We start from the raw sequence: 14,597 nt of genomic DNA, 5'->3' as shown, positions 1-14,597 counted from the left end.
CTGTGCTGTGGAAAGTTAGGTCAAGCTATTGCAACTTAATGACCAAGTACTCTCCTTACTTCTGTGGTAGCATCATTGCCCTTCTGGCTTACAAATGAATTCTTAGATTTGTGAGGGGTAAATTCTAAAGCCAGTTGCTGGCAGAGGGAATTTGACTACTGCCTTGTAAAGCAGAGGGACAATGGTATTATTGCTTTTAAAAAAATGTTTATTTTTTTTTCTGCTTCTCTTTCAGCTTCAGTGAGAATGGGGGTGATGTCTGTGTTGCTGCTTAATAAAGCTCCCCTCTTCATGAGGGTGCATGAAGGTGAAGCTAATATGTGTTCAGATGTTTGGTGTCTTAGCAGAATCATTGCCAATTATCTTCAAATGTGTATTAAGGTTGAAACGGTGGATATCATGCAGTTTGACTTGATGAAAGGGATTCACTCTACCTTGTAATGCATATGGCAATATGGTTAACAGTAATGAGGATTGCCAGCATCTACCCTATTGTGACAAAATTTTCACCAGAGAACTTTGGAAAAACTCACATTCAGTATTCTGACACTTAGATTAGGCTCAAAGGGCAATAGATGGATGGGGAGGCAAAGAAATGTTGTCTACCAAAGGTTTGTCTAGTGATCTTTTCCCACCTTTATGTGGATTTGCCAGAGCAACTTAATTTTTTTCCTATTGAGCATTTCGTCAAATATGATGCTTTCTTTCAGAGACAATATTGTCAGTCTAGAATTAGAATATTGCTTACAGACTGCTTTCTTCTGGAAACTATTTCTATATTGTTTGCCTGTAGAAGCTGTCTGCCTGGTGTTTCTTTTCAGGGGACTTGCTCAGTCTTCTTCTTGTATTCTTTCTCTTGCCTGCATTTTTCAGCTTTTTTCAGCTCTTGTCATTTAGTTGATTTTCTTAAAAGCTGCTCCTTGAAGTCTGATCTTACCTCTCCCATCTTGAGGCACATCATTATAATTTTCTGGAAGACATAAACAACAAATATTCCCATAATGTTTCATGAGCACACAACAAAATTTTTTCCTGTGAAAAAAAACTTGTGAGTTTCCAGAATTGTGGGTTTAATTTGAGGAGATGAGAGAGGAAGGAAAAGCACAAGAAAGAAAGGTGTTAGGAGACCTCTACCTTCCCTCATTATCTCTATTTGGCCCAGTGTGAGCTTGTTTGATAGGGATGGCATAGTATCTTCCTATTGCACTCATTACCATGGTATGCAGCAGACCAAGCATAGGCTGGTTACTCTAACTATTATTCTTTTCATATGATGCAAAAATGTACTTCTATTTCCACATGCGTAAATGAGTAAATATTATATTCATGTGTTTTCCTCACAGAAGCATTGTGAGTATTTGTCATTTTTGCTTGCAGTGCCTCCTGGTCATAACAAATGCTTTAAATCTGCTCATCTTCAACTTGTGCAGAATGTGTGCATGTAACTGGCTTTGTGATCTGTCCACAGATGAGCTATGGCATGTGCCGGTAAACTGGCTGAAAACCCAACTAAGGAAAGTTTTGATGTAGACTGAGATTACCAATCATAGTACTAAATTAAAGCAATGCATCTGTTTGCTCAAGGAGGTAAGCATAACGGTGCAAATACAAGCTGCTGGAGGCACACACTGGCACCCTAGTAGCAGCAGTACTTAATTAACTTCTCCCACCAGAGTTCTTTGCATATTTGGTATTCCCAAGTCTATGTGCTACATTATACATACTGCATTCTATTAATATATAAAATATAAAGAAACATCTGGTGCAGACAGCAGAATATCTGTGGGAATCAGCGTGGTTGGAGTTACCTGCTCTTTTACCCATCAGATCTACTCAGTGTATGAGGCTTGAGCTTCAACTTTCATGTCAGTGTAACTCCATTGAATCTGCTCAGAAGTGCAAGGTCAGATAGGCTATCACCAGAGCTGTATCATCTTAATTCAGATTTAGGCATTTCTCAGAGTTCTGTTATCGAGGGAGAGCAAAAAACATGCAATTCTCTCATAACTAACTCTGAGGATTTAAGCCTTCGCCCAAAAATCTGTCAAATGAAATCTATGTGAAGGTTTGAAAGTTAATTGCTTTCTTGTAGTTAAATAGCCTAGACAGCCTTACTTGTGTTATAAAGTTACTCAGCGCTGTTTTGTTCTGTTACTGTTCTTTTTTGACACTGGTAGAAATGAATATTAACAAAAAATGCAAACCTGCTTCTTGTGAGGTCTGAAGGCAGACGACATTTAAAACAAGTTGTGTGTATCTAGAAAAGAGTCTCCTGACTTAGCTATAACTGATTTAAAAAATACCTGGGGGGGGAGAGAAACTGAAGAGTAGGAGCACATATCATGGCTTGGAGCCACTTATATCTTTCACAGCATCTTCACTTGTTTCTTTTCACTATTCTGTAGAGTGCTATGTGTGCTTTAGCTCAGACGAAATGCTTTACTAATCTACAATCTGCATAATTTAAGTCACTAGCTTGTTTGACAGTATGTGGTTTCTTTATTTATTTTTAAAGAAATATTATGAGATGGAGCAGGTAGAGCAGGCATTTGTGTGCTCCAGGGCAGAATGCAGTTTTCAGTGTCAGCCCATCAGCCAGTTACTCTTTTCCTGTACCTGAGAGAACCAAAGGTGATCCTGGCCAGATCCTTCTTCCAAGGTTAATGTAAAATCAAAAATGTCACAAGGGCGGTTTAAAATGAGAGTTCCCAGATCCAAAGACCATAAGAAAATTTATGAATATTTGTATGCAGCACAGAAGATAAAATATCGTTTGTGTGAGTAGCTTCAGTTCTCTGCTGTGTCCCATAATGCGCATATAAAGTGATGGGGGAATGAGTGGGAGGATGTTAACAGCAGAGCCAGCTCTGAAAGCCTCTTACATCATGTCTGAAACATTCACCCTGTGTTTTCTGAGCTCCTGGCTAAGTCTGGTGCCTAATCAATAGCTTCTGCCTGAAACTGTACCCAGACAGGACAGACTCCAGGCTGAGAGGCCCTCTCCCGCTAGTCAGAAGTGAAGTGGGGTGTGTGGTTGACTAATCAATGGCTGGACTAGCAAAATAGAGAGGTCCTGCTTCAGATCACTGTGCAATAGCAGGATCACTACTTGCATTTTCCTGAAAAGATAAATGATAATTTCCATGTGCAGTTACCACAATATTATATCCCAGTCTCCCAGCATAGAGCACTTGGCAACAGAAACCCTATATTTGTCATTTCCGGTAATTTCTACAGGATTTTGACCTCTTTAGAGATGAAGTGTGATTTAGAGTGAAATTCTGAATGTGGTTCAGGTTGCTCCTGCTCACTAGCGAAGGCTACAGTCATTGTATATAGGACCCCAGACTGCCACCACTGCTCTACTTGACTGCTCAGTGAACAGCATCCAGTCAAGCTGTATTGGTTTTCATTGCCTGGCAAGAAAGTAGCTCACTAAAAGATTGTCTCCTCTACCACAGCAGTGACTTTGCATGGTGTCTTAGTTCCGCTGGAAAAAATGACGTCCATTAATAATGAAGGAATGATTCAGAGCCTATGGAGACAATTTTTTTCAGGGACTTCTGTCATTTTCTGACAAATGAAGTAAACAGTTGCTGCGTTCACCATTCCAGGGCCCCTTGCTAAATCAGTGTTCACATAAAAGTGTCATCAATCACCACAGCCCCTTCAGACCTCAGATAACAAAGCAAATGGTCTCCACAAATGTCCAGATCTCACTCTGCCATAAAATTGTATTACACTGATCTAGGCAGACCTGCACTGATCTGTTCCTGTTGAAGTTCTTCTGTAATGCCTTCAAATCTGGTCACGCTGGGAGTGGAAGAAAAGCTTTTGTTCTCTGTGTTCATAAGAAGAGCTTGGATACCAGGCTAACAAAGAGCTTTCTGCAGTAAGAAGCCCTTGGCAGATACACTAATTATTACAGGCATTAGGAATGTCCTCCTTCCCCATAAATGGAAGGACAAGGGAGGACAAAGCACAATGCACTATATTTTGAAAAAAGCCTCACAAGATTGAAAGGAAGGATATGGGAAATGAATTGCAGGACAAGCACCAAATGAAAAGTCATTCAGTTGTCTAAACATATTACAAACCAGAAAGAAATAAAACATAATCTAATCCCTCTGCCTGTGGAACAGGGAACTCATTTTCATAGCTTGGCATTTGTACACTCCTATGGCGATTTTATACATAGCATATAACATTATATCCAAAATGCATGCTGAAATGCTGCTTGGGTTACCAAGTATAATTCTTGAGAGTTCTGAAATGCCAAAACAAATGCTGCTGGTGCAATCTCAATTTGGCCCTCTTGTTTGTGTAAAAGAAAGTGGAAAGTCTCAGGCTTCTTAGGTGGGGCTCATCATCTTTTTTCTTTTTCTTTCTTTAGGAGAACATCAGAATAGCTGAATGATTCAGGTTTGTATGATGTAGAGGAAACTTCAACAGCATCTAAAATTTGCTTCAGGTTGGCTGAGTCCTGAAGAGGGTTTAGTTTTCTTTAATTGACCAGGAACACTCCAACATTATGCAGTGGCATTGAATATTGCCATCTTGATGTAAAGGAGTGGTGTTTTGGCCCCCATATTCATCCCCAGAATAAGTTAAATCACCTTTGACGCAGCACAAATTTTCCTCTGGTCTAGACATGAAATGCACCACAGCACCTGGATGAAGTCAGATGAAAAGACTGCCTTAAACAGTGGCAGGTCAGTTTTGTCACATGTAAAATGACCACCATCACTGGTAGCCGTCACTAATGTTTCTGAAATAATAGCTGGCTCTGGGAGCGGACATTTCTTGCTTAACAGTTTAAACAAATCCCAGGCACTGGAAATTCTCTTCTTGAAAAACTGACTGTATTTTCAACTTGTGTTATTTCTACCATAGCTGACAATTCTGCAAAGGTGGAGAGAAATGTCAAAATATGTTTCAAGGTAAATACCTCAGCAGGATGTTAGGGCTTAAACAGAATAAAGTGCACCACATGTCAGATTCATCAGAGTTAAGCAATCCCTTTCCAGCAGACCTAAGATAAGAAGATGGAAATACCTGGGATGCGTCAAAAACAAAACCAGAAGCTTTTCTGCCCTGGTAGGTGTGCTATTGATGGTTGGGGCACACTTAAATGAGGCCAACTGAGAAAATCCCTTTGGTAAGTAATCAGAAATGTCTGGAATGCTTATGTCAATCAGTTATCAAGAAAAACTGTGGGACTATATAACAGGCCCATAAACCCCAGGGAGGAACAGACGGATGGGCTTGTTAAATCTTGATCACATTCCGTGGGGAATATTTTGGAGGGGTTCCTGTTTGAGGGCAGGTAGCAACTGTATCAGACTGGAAGCCTGTAACTTACCTGGCGCAAGTGTGAACAGAAACTAGAAAGGATATTATGTGCTTTGGATTAAGCATAGACGGAGAACCATGAACCACAGCTCATGTGAGTAATGGATCAAGTCTTCTGCAACATGCCCTCATGTTGCAGCTGCTGCAACTCAGCACTGCTAGATGTGCTATGTACTTTGACATACTAAAGGCTGTCAGGAGATAACCTGTAACTGATGCTGGGAAAGCCATGGTCATGTGAGAGATGCTGTCTGCTCCTGTTGCTGCTTTGCAGGTGGGAAGAAACCATCTAGATTATACGAGTTTCCTTCGGGTTGTGTTTACAGCAATGTATTTGGCCATGCTGCAATGTGTTAGAATCAGTACAACGGTTTACTGAATGAGGAAAAAGTCAGACATATAAGATCTGACTGGGACAAACTCAAAAGTGCAGGTAGAATAGGTCCTACCTACCGGTCACTGTAAATGAAGCTGCATGTCACCTGTCAGATTGTCCTCCTCCCTTCCACCTGGGAAATATAGGTGGGAAACAGGCATAGTCTTACTTTCACTGTGCTTTCAGAGAAGAATCACCTGTCTGTGTTACAGAAGATAATTATCATATAGAGGCTTAATATATATAATTCTTGAAATTATAAAAGCAAATGCTATCAGCTGTTTTAGACACGAGTACTGCAGCAATATGTTCAAGAGTAGCAGTGACTGTTTATAATGTTAGAGAAAGGGTTACTACAAAATGTCAAGTGCACGAATTATGATGAATGCAATTTTTAAGAAGAGTTCTATTTTAATAATTTGTTATGAGTGTTGGTAAATTTGGCTTTTAAATTGCACTCTCCATTTCTTAAGAATCTCACCTCTTTTAGTCTGGATTAAGCTTGTGTAAGACCCATAAGGACTGGGGGATATAAACCAAACTGCACTTCACATCACTGCTGATTGCTTCTCTCTGGCTTTAAAGGAGCTTTAGAAACTTTAGGAAGATCTTGCATTCTAAGCGGGCAGGCTGGCTTGGCCACTTGTATAGGAGAAGTAGCTGCTGGTGAATGGCAGGTACCTGCTGGCCAGGTCCTTGGTTGTGCTACTGTCTTGCAGAAAACACGTTGGTGAGTCAGGAGAGGAGGAGGGCTTCTCTCCACGCCAGAGTGACATACAGCAACTTGAAGAGTTTGCAGTCTACTGCTGCTTATTTCCTGGCTAAATCTGAATCCAATAGTAAGACCAGCTAATTAACACCCACTGGTGTGTAGTCACACAAGAGGCAAAGTTACTCATACCACTGGAGGGTCTTTGTTTGGCTCTTTAAATTACTTTTTAATGTGATGCCATGATTTCTTGTTGCTAATATAGAGTTCAAAGATGGTTTTCAGAGGAACACTGCCTATGTCATGTGTTTGGGCTTCATACCGGTCCACTGGTCCAGAGTTGTGCTGGTAGCCAGAAAGCTGGGAAGCAAATTGCAAACAATTAGAAACTGCTTCCCAGCTCTCCTCCGAAATGAAGAGGAGGGCATTGCCCCAGGCTTCTTTTGGCACAGCATATGGTCTCATTAGTGATGATCAGGATGGGGTTTTTTAAGTGAAGCTTGGGATCTGCTTGGATCCCAGGTCTATCTCACAGGCGGTTACAGGAGACTTGGCACTTGGAGTGAGCCTGGAGAGCTGCTGCAGGCAAGGACTTGCTTTCCCCACCTCCTCCACCAGAACTGAGGGTGTTAAAGCAGCAGCTGGCTTAAGTTTTGTTATTAATATGGCTGCCTGGCTAACAGACCAAAGCTAAGAGAAAAAATGAGTTTCCTGTAGAGTTTCTGGAATATCTATAATTGCACAAATTAAATACGTCCTTTGTCCCATCCACTGGGTTGGAAGAAGAATGAAACCACACAGAATACCATTTCCTCTATTTTTTACTATTGGCCATATTTTACAATTCTTACTTACAAAAAGCAGTGATGTGAAACCAATAGGGTTGCTAACATAAATATTACTTACTGTGAATAATGGTTTCTGAAGTAAACCCATGCTTCTGAAAGTCAAGTATTTTTCAATTAGTAACAATGTTTTTCATTTGATAGTTCCTGAAATGGTTGATACTCTTGAACACATTTCTGGTGAGTAAAAACATCCAGGAGAATTTCTGAGTTTTTGTTTGTTTTTTTTCTTTCTTTCTTTTTTTTTTTTTTGTAAACAAAATATGAAGCATTCAAAGTTCTGATTTATGTGTGTTGAATAGAGGAACAGATGAAGGTTTGAGGACATAAACTGAAAGATGAACACTGAAGAGCTACATGCATCTTCCCTCACTGAAGCATTGCATTCTGATTTTTAATGACCTGAAATGTTTTCTTCCTCCTCTTAAGGTTATTAAAAAAACCAAACCAAACCAACAAAAAAACCCCAAACAAACAAAAAACCCAAACAAAACTGAAACCACCCTAGGCCTTCCAAAACATCCTGATAGTGTGGTTGGCCAATTACAAGTAAAACTGAAAGTGAGCTGGACTTACTAATTTGGCAGACATTTATGAAACCCTCACATCACTATTAGGTGCCTGAATTAGGTGCATTACTAGAGGCTGAAATTTGTCTGGCTGATCATTGCCAAATTTTCCTGTAGGCTAATGTGTGGCAACCATTAATTAACCGGTACATTGAAAGGCAAACTAATTTGCATAATTCACAAAAAAGCCACACTGGTTTCATTGTGTATATCATTTAAACTGCTTTCAGTTTTTTTTCAAGGCATCAATAAGAGATATCAATAGAGGTATCTCTAGACTTCTTGTTCCGCTTGAGACTGTGTTCATTTTCACATATTTTCAGCCAACTAGTAACCAAAAAAGCTTTAATTGCATTCCTGTCATAGAGAAGGATGACTTGAGATATTTAGACATGGAGAGGACAAGAGGAACTATTGCTAGAGGCAATTTTTTGCCTCCTTCTCCAAGGTCTGGGGCAGGCATATTGCTTTGGAAAGCAGATTATTACTATGTATAATTTAATGGCACAGAGCCTATAAATGGGTTTAATCTCTCCTAGTTTTAGACATCAAAATGGTTAGATGTTGTCATTTTCAGGCTCCTTTATTATCACAGAAAGCAACAGGCATGTCTGCAGGTGTCACTCTCCTCCTGGGACAGGTGTCAAGTTGGGTGAGTGATGCTGTGGGGACTCCCCTTTGTCCTTAATGGCTTCAAAAGAAACAGACAGATAATCAGTTCAGGTGCAAGTGTTTAACAGTCCAACACCTAAGTTAGGGGATGAGTAGACCCACTGCCCCCAAAATTATAAAAATGTGTAACTCTAAGATGGATTTGTTACCATCATGTTGTCTTACACTGCCACATGAAAATATATAATCTTCTCGGTAAAAATATCCAGATCTGTTCTATTCATAATCCAGTATCACTGAGTGGAAGTTGTTCTGTAGTGTCCATGTTCTGGTTAGAAACCATCTTCTCTCGTGTTTATTCATGAGCATGTTTTATTCAGGTGGTTAAGACCTATACCACACTAAAATATTCTGATGGCAAAACCAAGGCCTGAAAGTATTCCCTTACATAGAGCTACCTTTGGAAAGAAAAGCACCTTCTTATCCTACATGTGCATGTGGAGTCCCAAAGATACTTTTTTTTCCTCCCCTCTCGCCATTGAGAGAACTTCCATTGGCTGAATAGCAGGAAAGGTGCATCCCTGGGGCTCGTGATTGTAGCACTCCGAGAGATGCCGAGTTCCCCTGTGGATGGGGTAATAGATGGGCACTCTTTGGTGCAGGGTTTGATACTGCTATAAAAGTTTTTTAAAAAATCTGTGAACCTTTGCATATTTCTACATCAGTGGTAAGGACTGAATTATCTGAATGGCTCTGATTTCAGCTCGTCCCAATTTCCCAAAAGCTGATGTTACCAGCTTTCAAAATCTGTTCCCACAAAGGGGCTTTGACATACTGTCCTGGGTTTAGCAGTAGCAGTCTGGATAGGTTTAAACCACGACACATACTTAAGATACTCAAGTATTCTTCAAATTTATGAGCTCTTATTCAGCAGTGTCAACCCACATCTAAGATCCAAGACAGCACAATGAAAAGAGCAAGAAGCTCTACAAGAGTGTGCCCTTCTGTGTAAAATTCAGGTACATGATAGGAGAAAAGGCTTCCTCTTGTACTGGCAGACAATTTGGATTTAACAGATCCACTACAAAATGAAAGCCAGGTATAAAAAGCAAGCAGTAAAACTTGAAATGTAATTTATGATGTAGCCTGCAAGGACACTGGCATTTCCTGCTTATGCAATATCCTAAAGCACCCAAAAACCTTACTAGGGATATTTTAAAAACAAAACCATGAAAAATTTGGTATAACAGTAGTGCCTGGTTCAGAAAGAAGAGCAGTTGTACCATGTATTCTTTTATTAAGTCTAGTAAGACTTTTTTGTAACTAATAATATTCTTATAATTACCTTATAATTTAAATTTAATAAAATAAATTTAAATAATAATTTTCTTATAACCTAAAAGGATGCTTATGCAAGCTATACTCTGTGTAGAATATCTTTACTCATGTGGATAGTCAAGTCGAAGCATTGTAGTAGGTCTTTACAACATACAGCTGAGGCTAAATGCAGCTTTATTACACAGGATGATGTATGTAGTTCGTTCCTTGACTTAAACAGAGCTGTACAGAAAAGTGAAGGAGAAATGTGCCCATATGTAAAGAGCTGTGTGGGTATACATATACAGGAGTGTGCATGCATGTGTTTATGTATATGTGTATCTATGTATCTATTATTTATCTGGGCCACAGTTTTTGTATATGATCTCCCATATTTTATAAATAACTGTAGCTTAGTTTATTTGTAAAATTCAATAATGAACTGCTAAGCTAAATAACAGTAGGACAACCTGTATCAGGTGAATATTCTGGTCCTTTTATTACCTCTTTTAGCCTTAGTACTCTATCACCTTGGTGTCAGCAAAATTAAATCTATTAAAATTGCTACCCAGCATGCCTTGAAGTCCAGCAGAGAATAAAAACAAACACATTTGTGGAAAATGAACATTAGATTTGAGTGGTTTGATACCATTTTCAGAGCTTCAAGGTTGCTGACTTCTTTCAAGTCCTGTGGAAGTAAGTAAAACTGAAAGCCACTGAGAGAGAAAAAGCAGATCAATTTAATATACTGCTTGAAGATGATCCCAGACAGATCACACAAAATTCATAGAATCATAGAATGGTTTGGGTTGGAAGGGACCTTAAGATCATCCAGTTCCAAACCCCATTGCCACAGGCAGGGACACCTTCCACTAGACCAGGTTGCTCCAAGCCCCATCCAGCCTAGCCTTGAACACTGCCAGGGATGGGCCAGCCACAGCTTGCCTGGGCAACCTGCGCCAGTGTCTCACCACCACCACAGTAAAGAATTTCTTCCTCATGTCTAATCTAAGTCTACCCTCTTTCAGTATAAATCCATTCCCCCTTGTCCTGTCACTGCATGCCGTTGTAAAAAGTCCCACTCCAGTTTTCTTGTAGGCCCCCTTTAGGTACCGGAAGGCTGCTGTAAGTTCTCCCTGAGCAAAACAAGCCCAACTCTCTCAGCCTGTTGTCATAAGAGAGGTGCTCCAGACCTCAGATCATCCTTGTGGCCTCCTCTGGACTTGCTCCAACAGGTCCGTGTCTCTCTTGTGTTGGGGGCCCCCGAGCTGAATGCAGTACTGCGGGTGGAGTCTCATGAGAGCAGAGTTTTGATGATCACCCAGCAAACAGTTGGCTTTCTGGGCTGCAAGAGCATACTGCTTAATTAATAGTTAATAAATAACTCCTTATGATTCCTTAAGAATTCTTAATAACACCATGACTTACTCTAGGCTTTTCTCTACCTGGCCCCCCTTTCTTTCTCCCATTTCCATTTTTCTCTCCTGAACATTAGAAACCTTCCATTATAACTGCTGCTTCCTCCACTAGAGCTGAAACAAGATGCATGTGCTGCTTCTCTTAGCCTTGCCAGAGGCTGAATTTGCTCCAAAGGGTCTATTTAGGAAGGAGGAACCTGTTTCAGCACTTGAATTTTAATCCCCAAACCTGTGGTTTATCCCAGGGTTTTATATTTACTCGCAGTTACACCAGCTTTATTATTTACCTTTGCACAATACAGGATATTCTTTAATTTCTGTAAATAAAAGGTATATTAATGGCATATGGAAAATTTGTTTTCTTGAAATAGTTTTGGGGTGGTTTTTTTTTCATTTTTACCAAAAAAGACTCATTTTCTTCTTTCACTTTTCAGTATTAAGAGGGCTAGTTGTCTGAGTCAGAACTAAAGAAAAAAATATGTAGTAATTACTGTGTCGAAAGCTAGATTTCAATGTAGGATGAAACAGTCATTCTGTTTCCTGTTACTGAACTGTGTATGATTCTTTTTTCCTCAACTGAAATCGTGTGGCTTTTCTAGCTATATGAAATCTGAAACTATTTCTTTAAAAATAAATTTTTGAAGACAATTCAAAAAAGAACATGAAGAATCTTTTTAACATTAACAAAATTATCAACAATTTAAAAAATGGGAGTAAACCTGTTGTAATTCAATGTGGTTACTGTTTGGCTTCTTGCTGTAGATCCAGTGTATGTTTATTTGCACATAACTATCCAAGCAATAAATAATTTTTGTTGATTTGCAGCGAGGATAAGAAGTGTAACACCCATAAAATTATCACTAGACACAACACTAAGTGCTGGAAGAGATGTTAGAAAGACAGTTTTATGCAGAAATGTCTGTTCCCTCTTTCCTTTCTGCCTTTCCCATGTGAAAAGCAGAGGAGAAGTTGAGGTGCGTTGAGATGTGGAAAAAGAAGAGGCCAAGAAGTCTGAACCATTTTAGCCGAGTGCAAAAGGCAAGAAAAGAATTTCTCTTTCTGGGTTATCTGAGCTGTGCTGCCAGCTCTGTAAAGAAACACGCTTTGACACCAGTGGTGAAACTGTGGATGGTTTATTATTTTTAAATTGTCTCACAGCTGCATCTAGATGTTGGCCTGCTGGGGTATAAAATGTCCTTTGGCTGCAATGGGATCTTTGTGCATGGATCAGTGACAGTGTATGACCCCTGCTGAGCAGCATTTCTTGGGTTGCAGAGAAATTAAAACAGTGCTTGCCTGGCGTCATTGGGCTGAGGTATTCAACTTGGTATGGCGTGGTTTGAATGATAATTTATGAAGCATGGAAATTTCTATTTTGAATAATTGTGATTGCCAGCTGGTGGGTTATTCTCTGTTTATTCTACGTTATTCTTCATTATTTATGCATTTGTTTACATGTGTGTGCACATTTTGTATGTGGATCTATTGTATGCTCATTTTTTCATGACAATATTTAGCCTCCTTGCAGTTGCCCAGTGATGACTGCAGTTTTTAGGTGCATGTCTTAATATTAGATTGGAAGCAAAAAGACTGTAATAATTCAGAATGAATAATTCAACAACAGCTATGACATGCACAGAGAATCCTGCTGTGCTGTGTCAAATGTACTTGTGTCCATTATAATCTTACATCACTTTTCAAACAAAAAGCTGGAAGCCAGTTATTTACACAAAAAATTAATCTTGACCTCTTCAACTCTGCTGTCTTTCTGTGCCTACAGAACATGAGATGAGGATTTGACAGGAGATGCCAAGATGAAACTTTGCCCAGAGATTTCCATTCTTTGGTGTGATTATGCAACTACCACGCAGTCGCACTGGCATCAGCAGCTATTATGCAACAGCTGCAGAACCAGGCATTTATTGGAAGAGGTGGGGGGGAAGAAGGCCATATATCTGTCCCCTGTGTTCCCTAATGGTAGAAGATGAAGCAATTGGAAAGAGCATTTTATGAATTTGGATGTGCAGCTGTTGGCCTGTGTTTTCTGACTGCTCAGTAAATCTGACATGAATGTGATGCTAGGAAAATGTGATGCTTGGGTCACAGCAACCACACAGAACATTGCTACAGGCTTGGGGAAGAGTAGCTGGAAAGCTGCTCAGTGGAAAAGGACCTCGGCGTGCTGACTGATGGCTACTGAACATGAGCCAGCTTGTGCCTAGGCAGCCAAGAAGACTAATGGCATCCTATTAGAAATAGTATGGCTGGCAGGACCAGGGCAGTGATTGTCCCCCTGTACTTGGCACTGGTGAGGCCACACCTAGAATACTGTGTTCAGTTCTGGACTCCTCACTACAAGAGAGAGATTGAGGTCCTGGAGCAGGTCCAGAAACCAACAAGGCTGGTGAAGGGTCTAGAGAATAGGTCTCTCTCAGGGTGAGGGAACTGAGGTTGTTCAGCCTGGAGAAAAGGAGGCTCAGGGGAGACCTTATTGCTCTCTACAACTACCTGAAAGCAGGTTGTAGCGAGGTGGATGTCAGTCTCTTCTCTCACCTAGCAAGCAATATGATGAGAGACAAGGGACGCAAGTTGTGACAGAGGAGGTTTAGATTAGATATTAGGAAAATATTCTTCACCAAAAGGGTTGTCAAACACTGGAATAGTCTGCCCAGGAAATTGGTTGAGTCACCATCCCTAGAAGCATTTAAAAGATGTATAGATGTGGCACTTAGGGACACTTTTTAGTGGGGGACTTAGCCATGTTAGGTTTGTGATCAGACAAGATGATATTAAGGGCCTTTTCCAACCTAAATGATTCTATGATTCTATGAAAACTGATGTTGGTGTGAGTCATCTGGGAATGCAGCCTCCCACATTACCTAGATAAATTAGATCTTAAAGAGCCATTCTCCTTGGGGTCCTTAGTTTGACCTCCTGTGCAGATCCAGCTTTGTATCCAGTGATTCTTGCTAATATTGAATGAGTTCCCTTGCAGATTTTAAAATTGCAAGTGTTGGGTATTCCACTGCATCTTCAGACATTTCCTTGGTGAACTGCCAACTTTGAAAAGAAATGTACACTTAGGTGAGATGAATCCCACTGTCAAACTTCAGCTGGTTAAATGTTAGTGACTTGTATAAACTCATCTTCCAGCATAATGTCAAGATATCAAGGAAGAAAAGCTTCCAAGTGATTCAACCCATCCTAAAAGAAGTGTAAGGAACAGTCCTCTGGAATTGCCTCTTTCAACAAGTTAGTGAGGATACCTAAATAACTAGTAGGTGCTCAACTTCTAAATGGATAAATTGACTGAGGTTGACCCTGCTTTATATTGCCAGTCAAGATTTATATAAACTGATCTTCCAGGTATTGGCTCTTGTTCTGTCTTTGTTTGCTACA

General features: G+C 40.0%; 1 protein-coding gene across 1 annotated transcript in view; it reads right to left on the bottom strand.

Moving 5' to 3' along the window:
- Nucleotides 1-207: 207 nt before the first annotated feature.
- SHISAL1 (shisa like 1) overlaps nt 208-14,597 on the bottom strand; it is a 103,709-nt gene continuing 89,319 nt past the window's right edge. Inside the window, exon 5 of the mRNA XM_061472056.1 lies at nt 208-970. Coding sequence (XP_061328040.1) covers nt 970 — 1 coding nt within the window. The 3' untranslated portion in view covers nt 208-969. The remainder of the gene's footprint in view (nt 971-14,597) is intronic.

The sequence above is a fragment of the Pezoporus flaviventris genome, unplaced genomic scaffold (assembly GCF_033815535.1).
Source record: "Pezoporus flaviventris isolate CSIRO_AGI_PZ_B2104156 unplaced genomic scaffold, CSIRO_AGI_Pfla_v1 ptg000070l, whole genome shotgun sequence".
In the NCBI taxonomy this organism is placed as follows: domain Eukaryota; kingdom Metazoa; phylum Chordata; class Aves; order Psittaciformes; family Psittacidae; genus Pezoporus; species Pezoporus flaviventris.
This window is presented reverse-complemented; position numbering and strand designations above follow the sequence as displayed.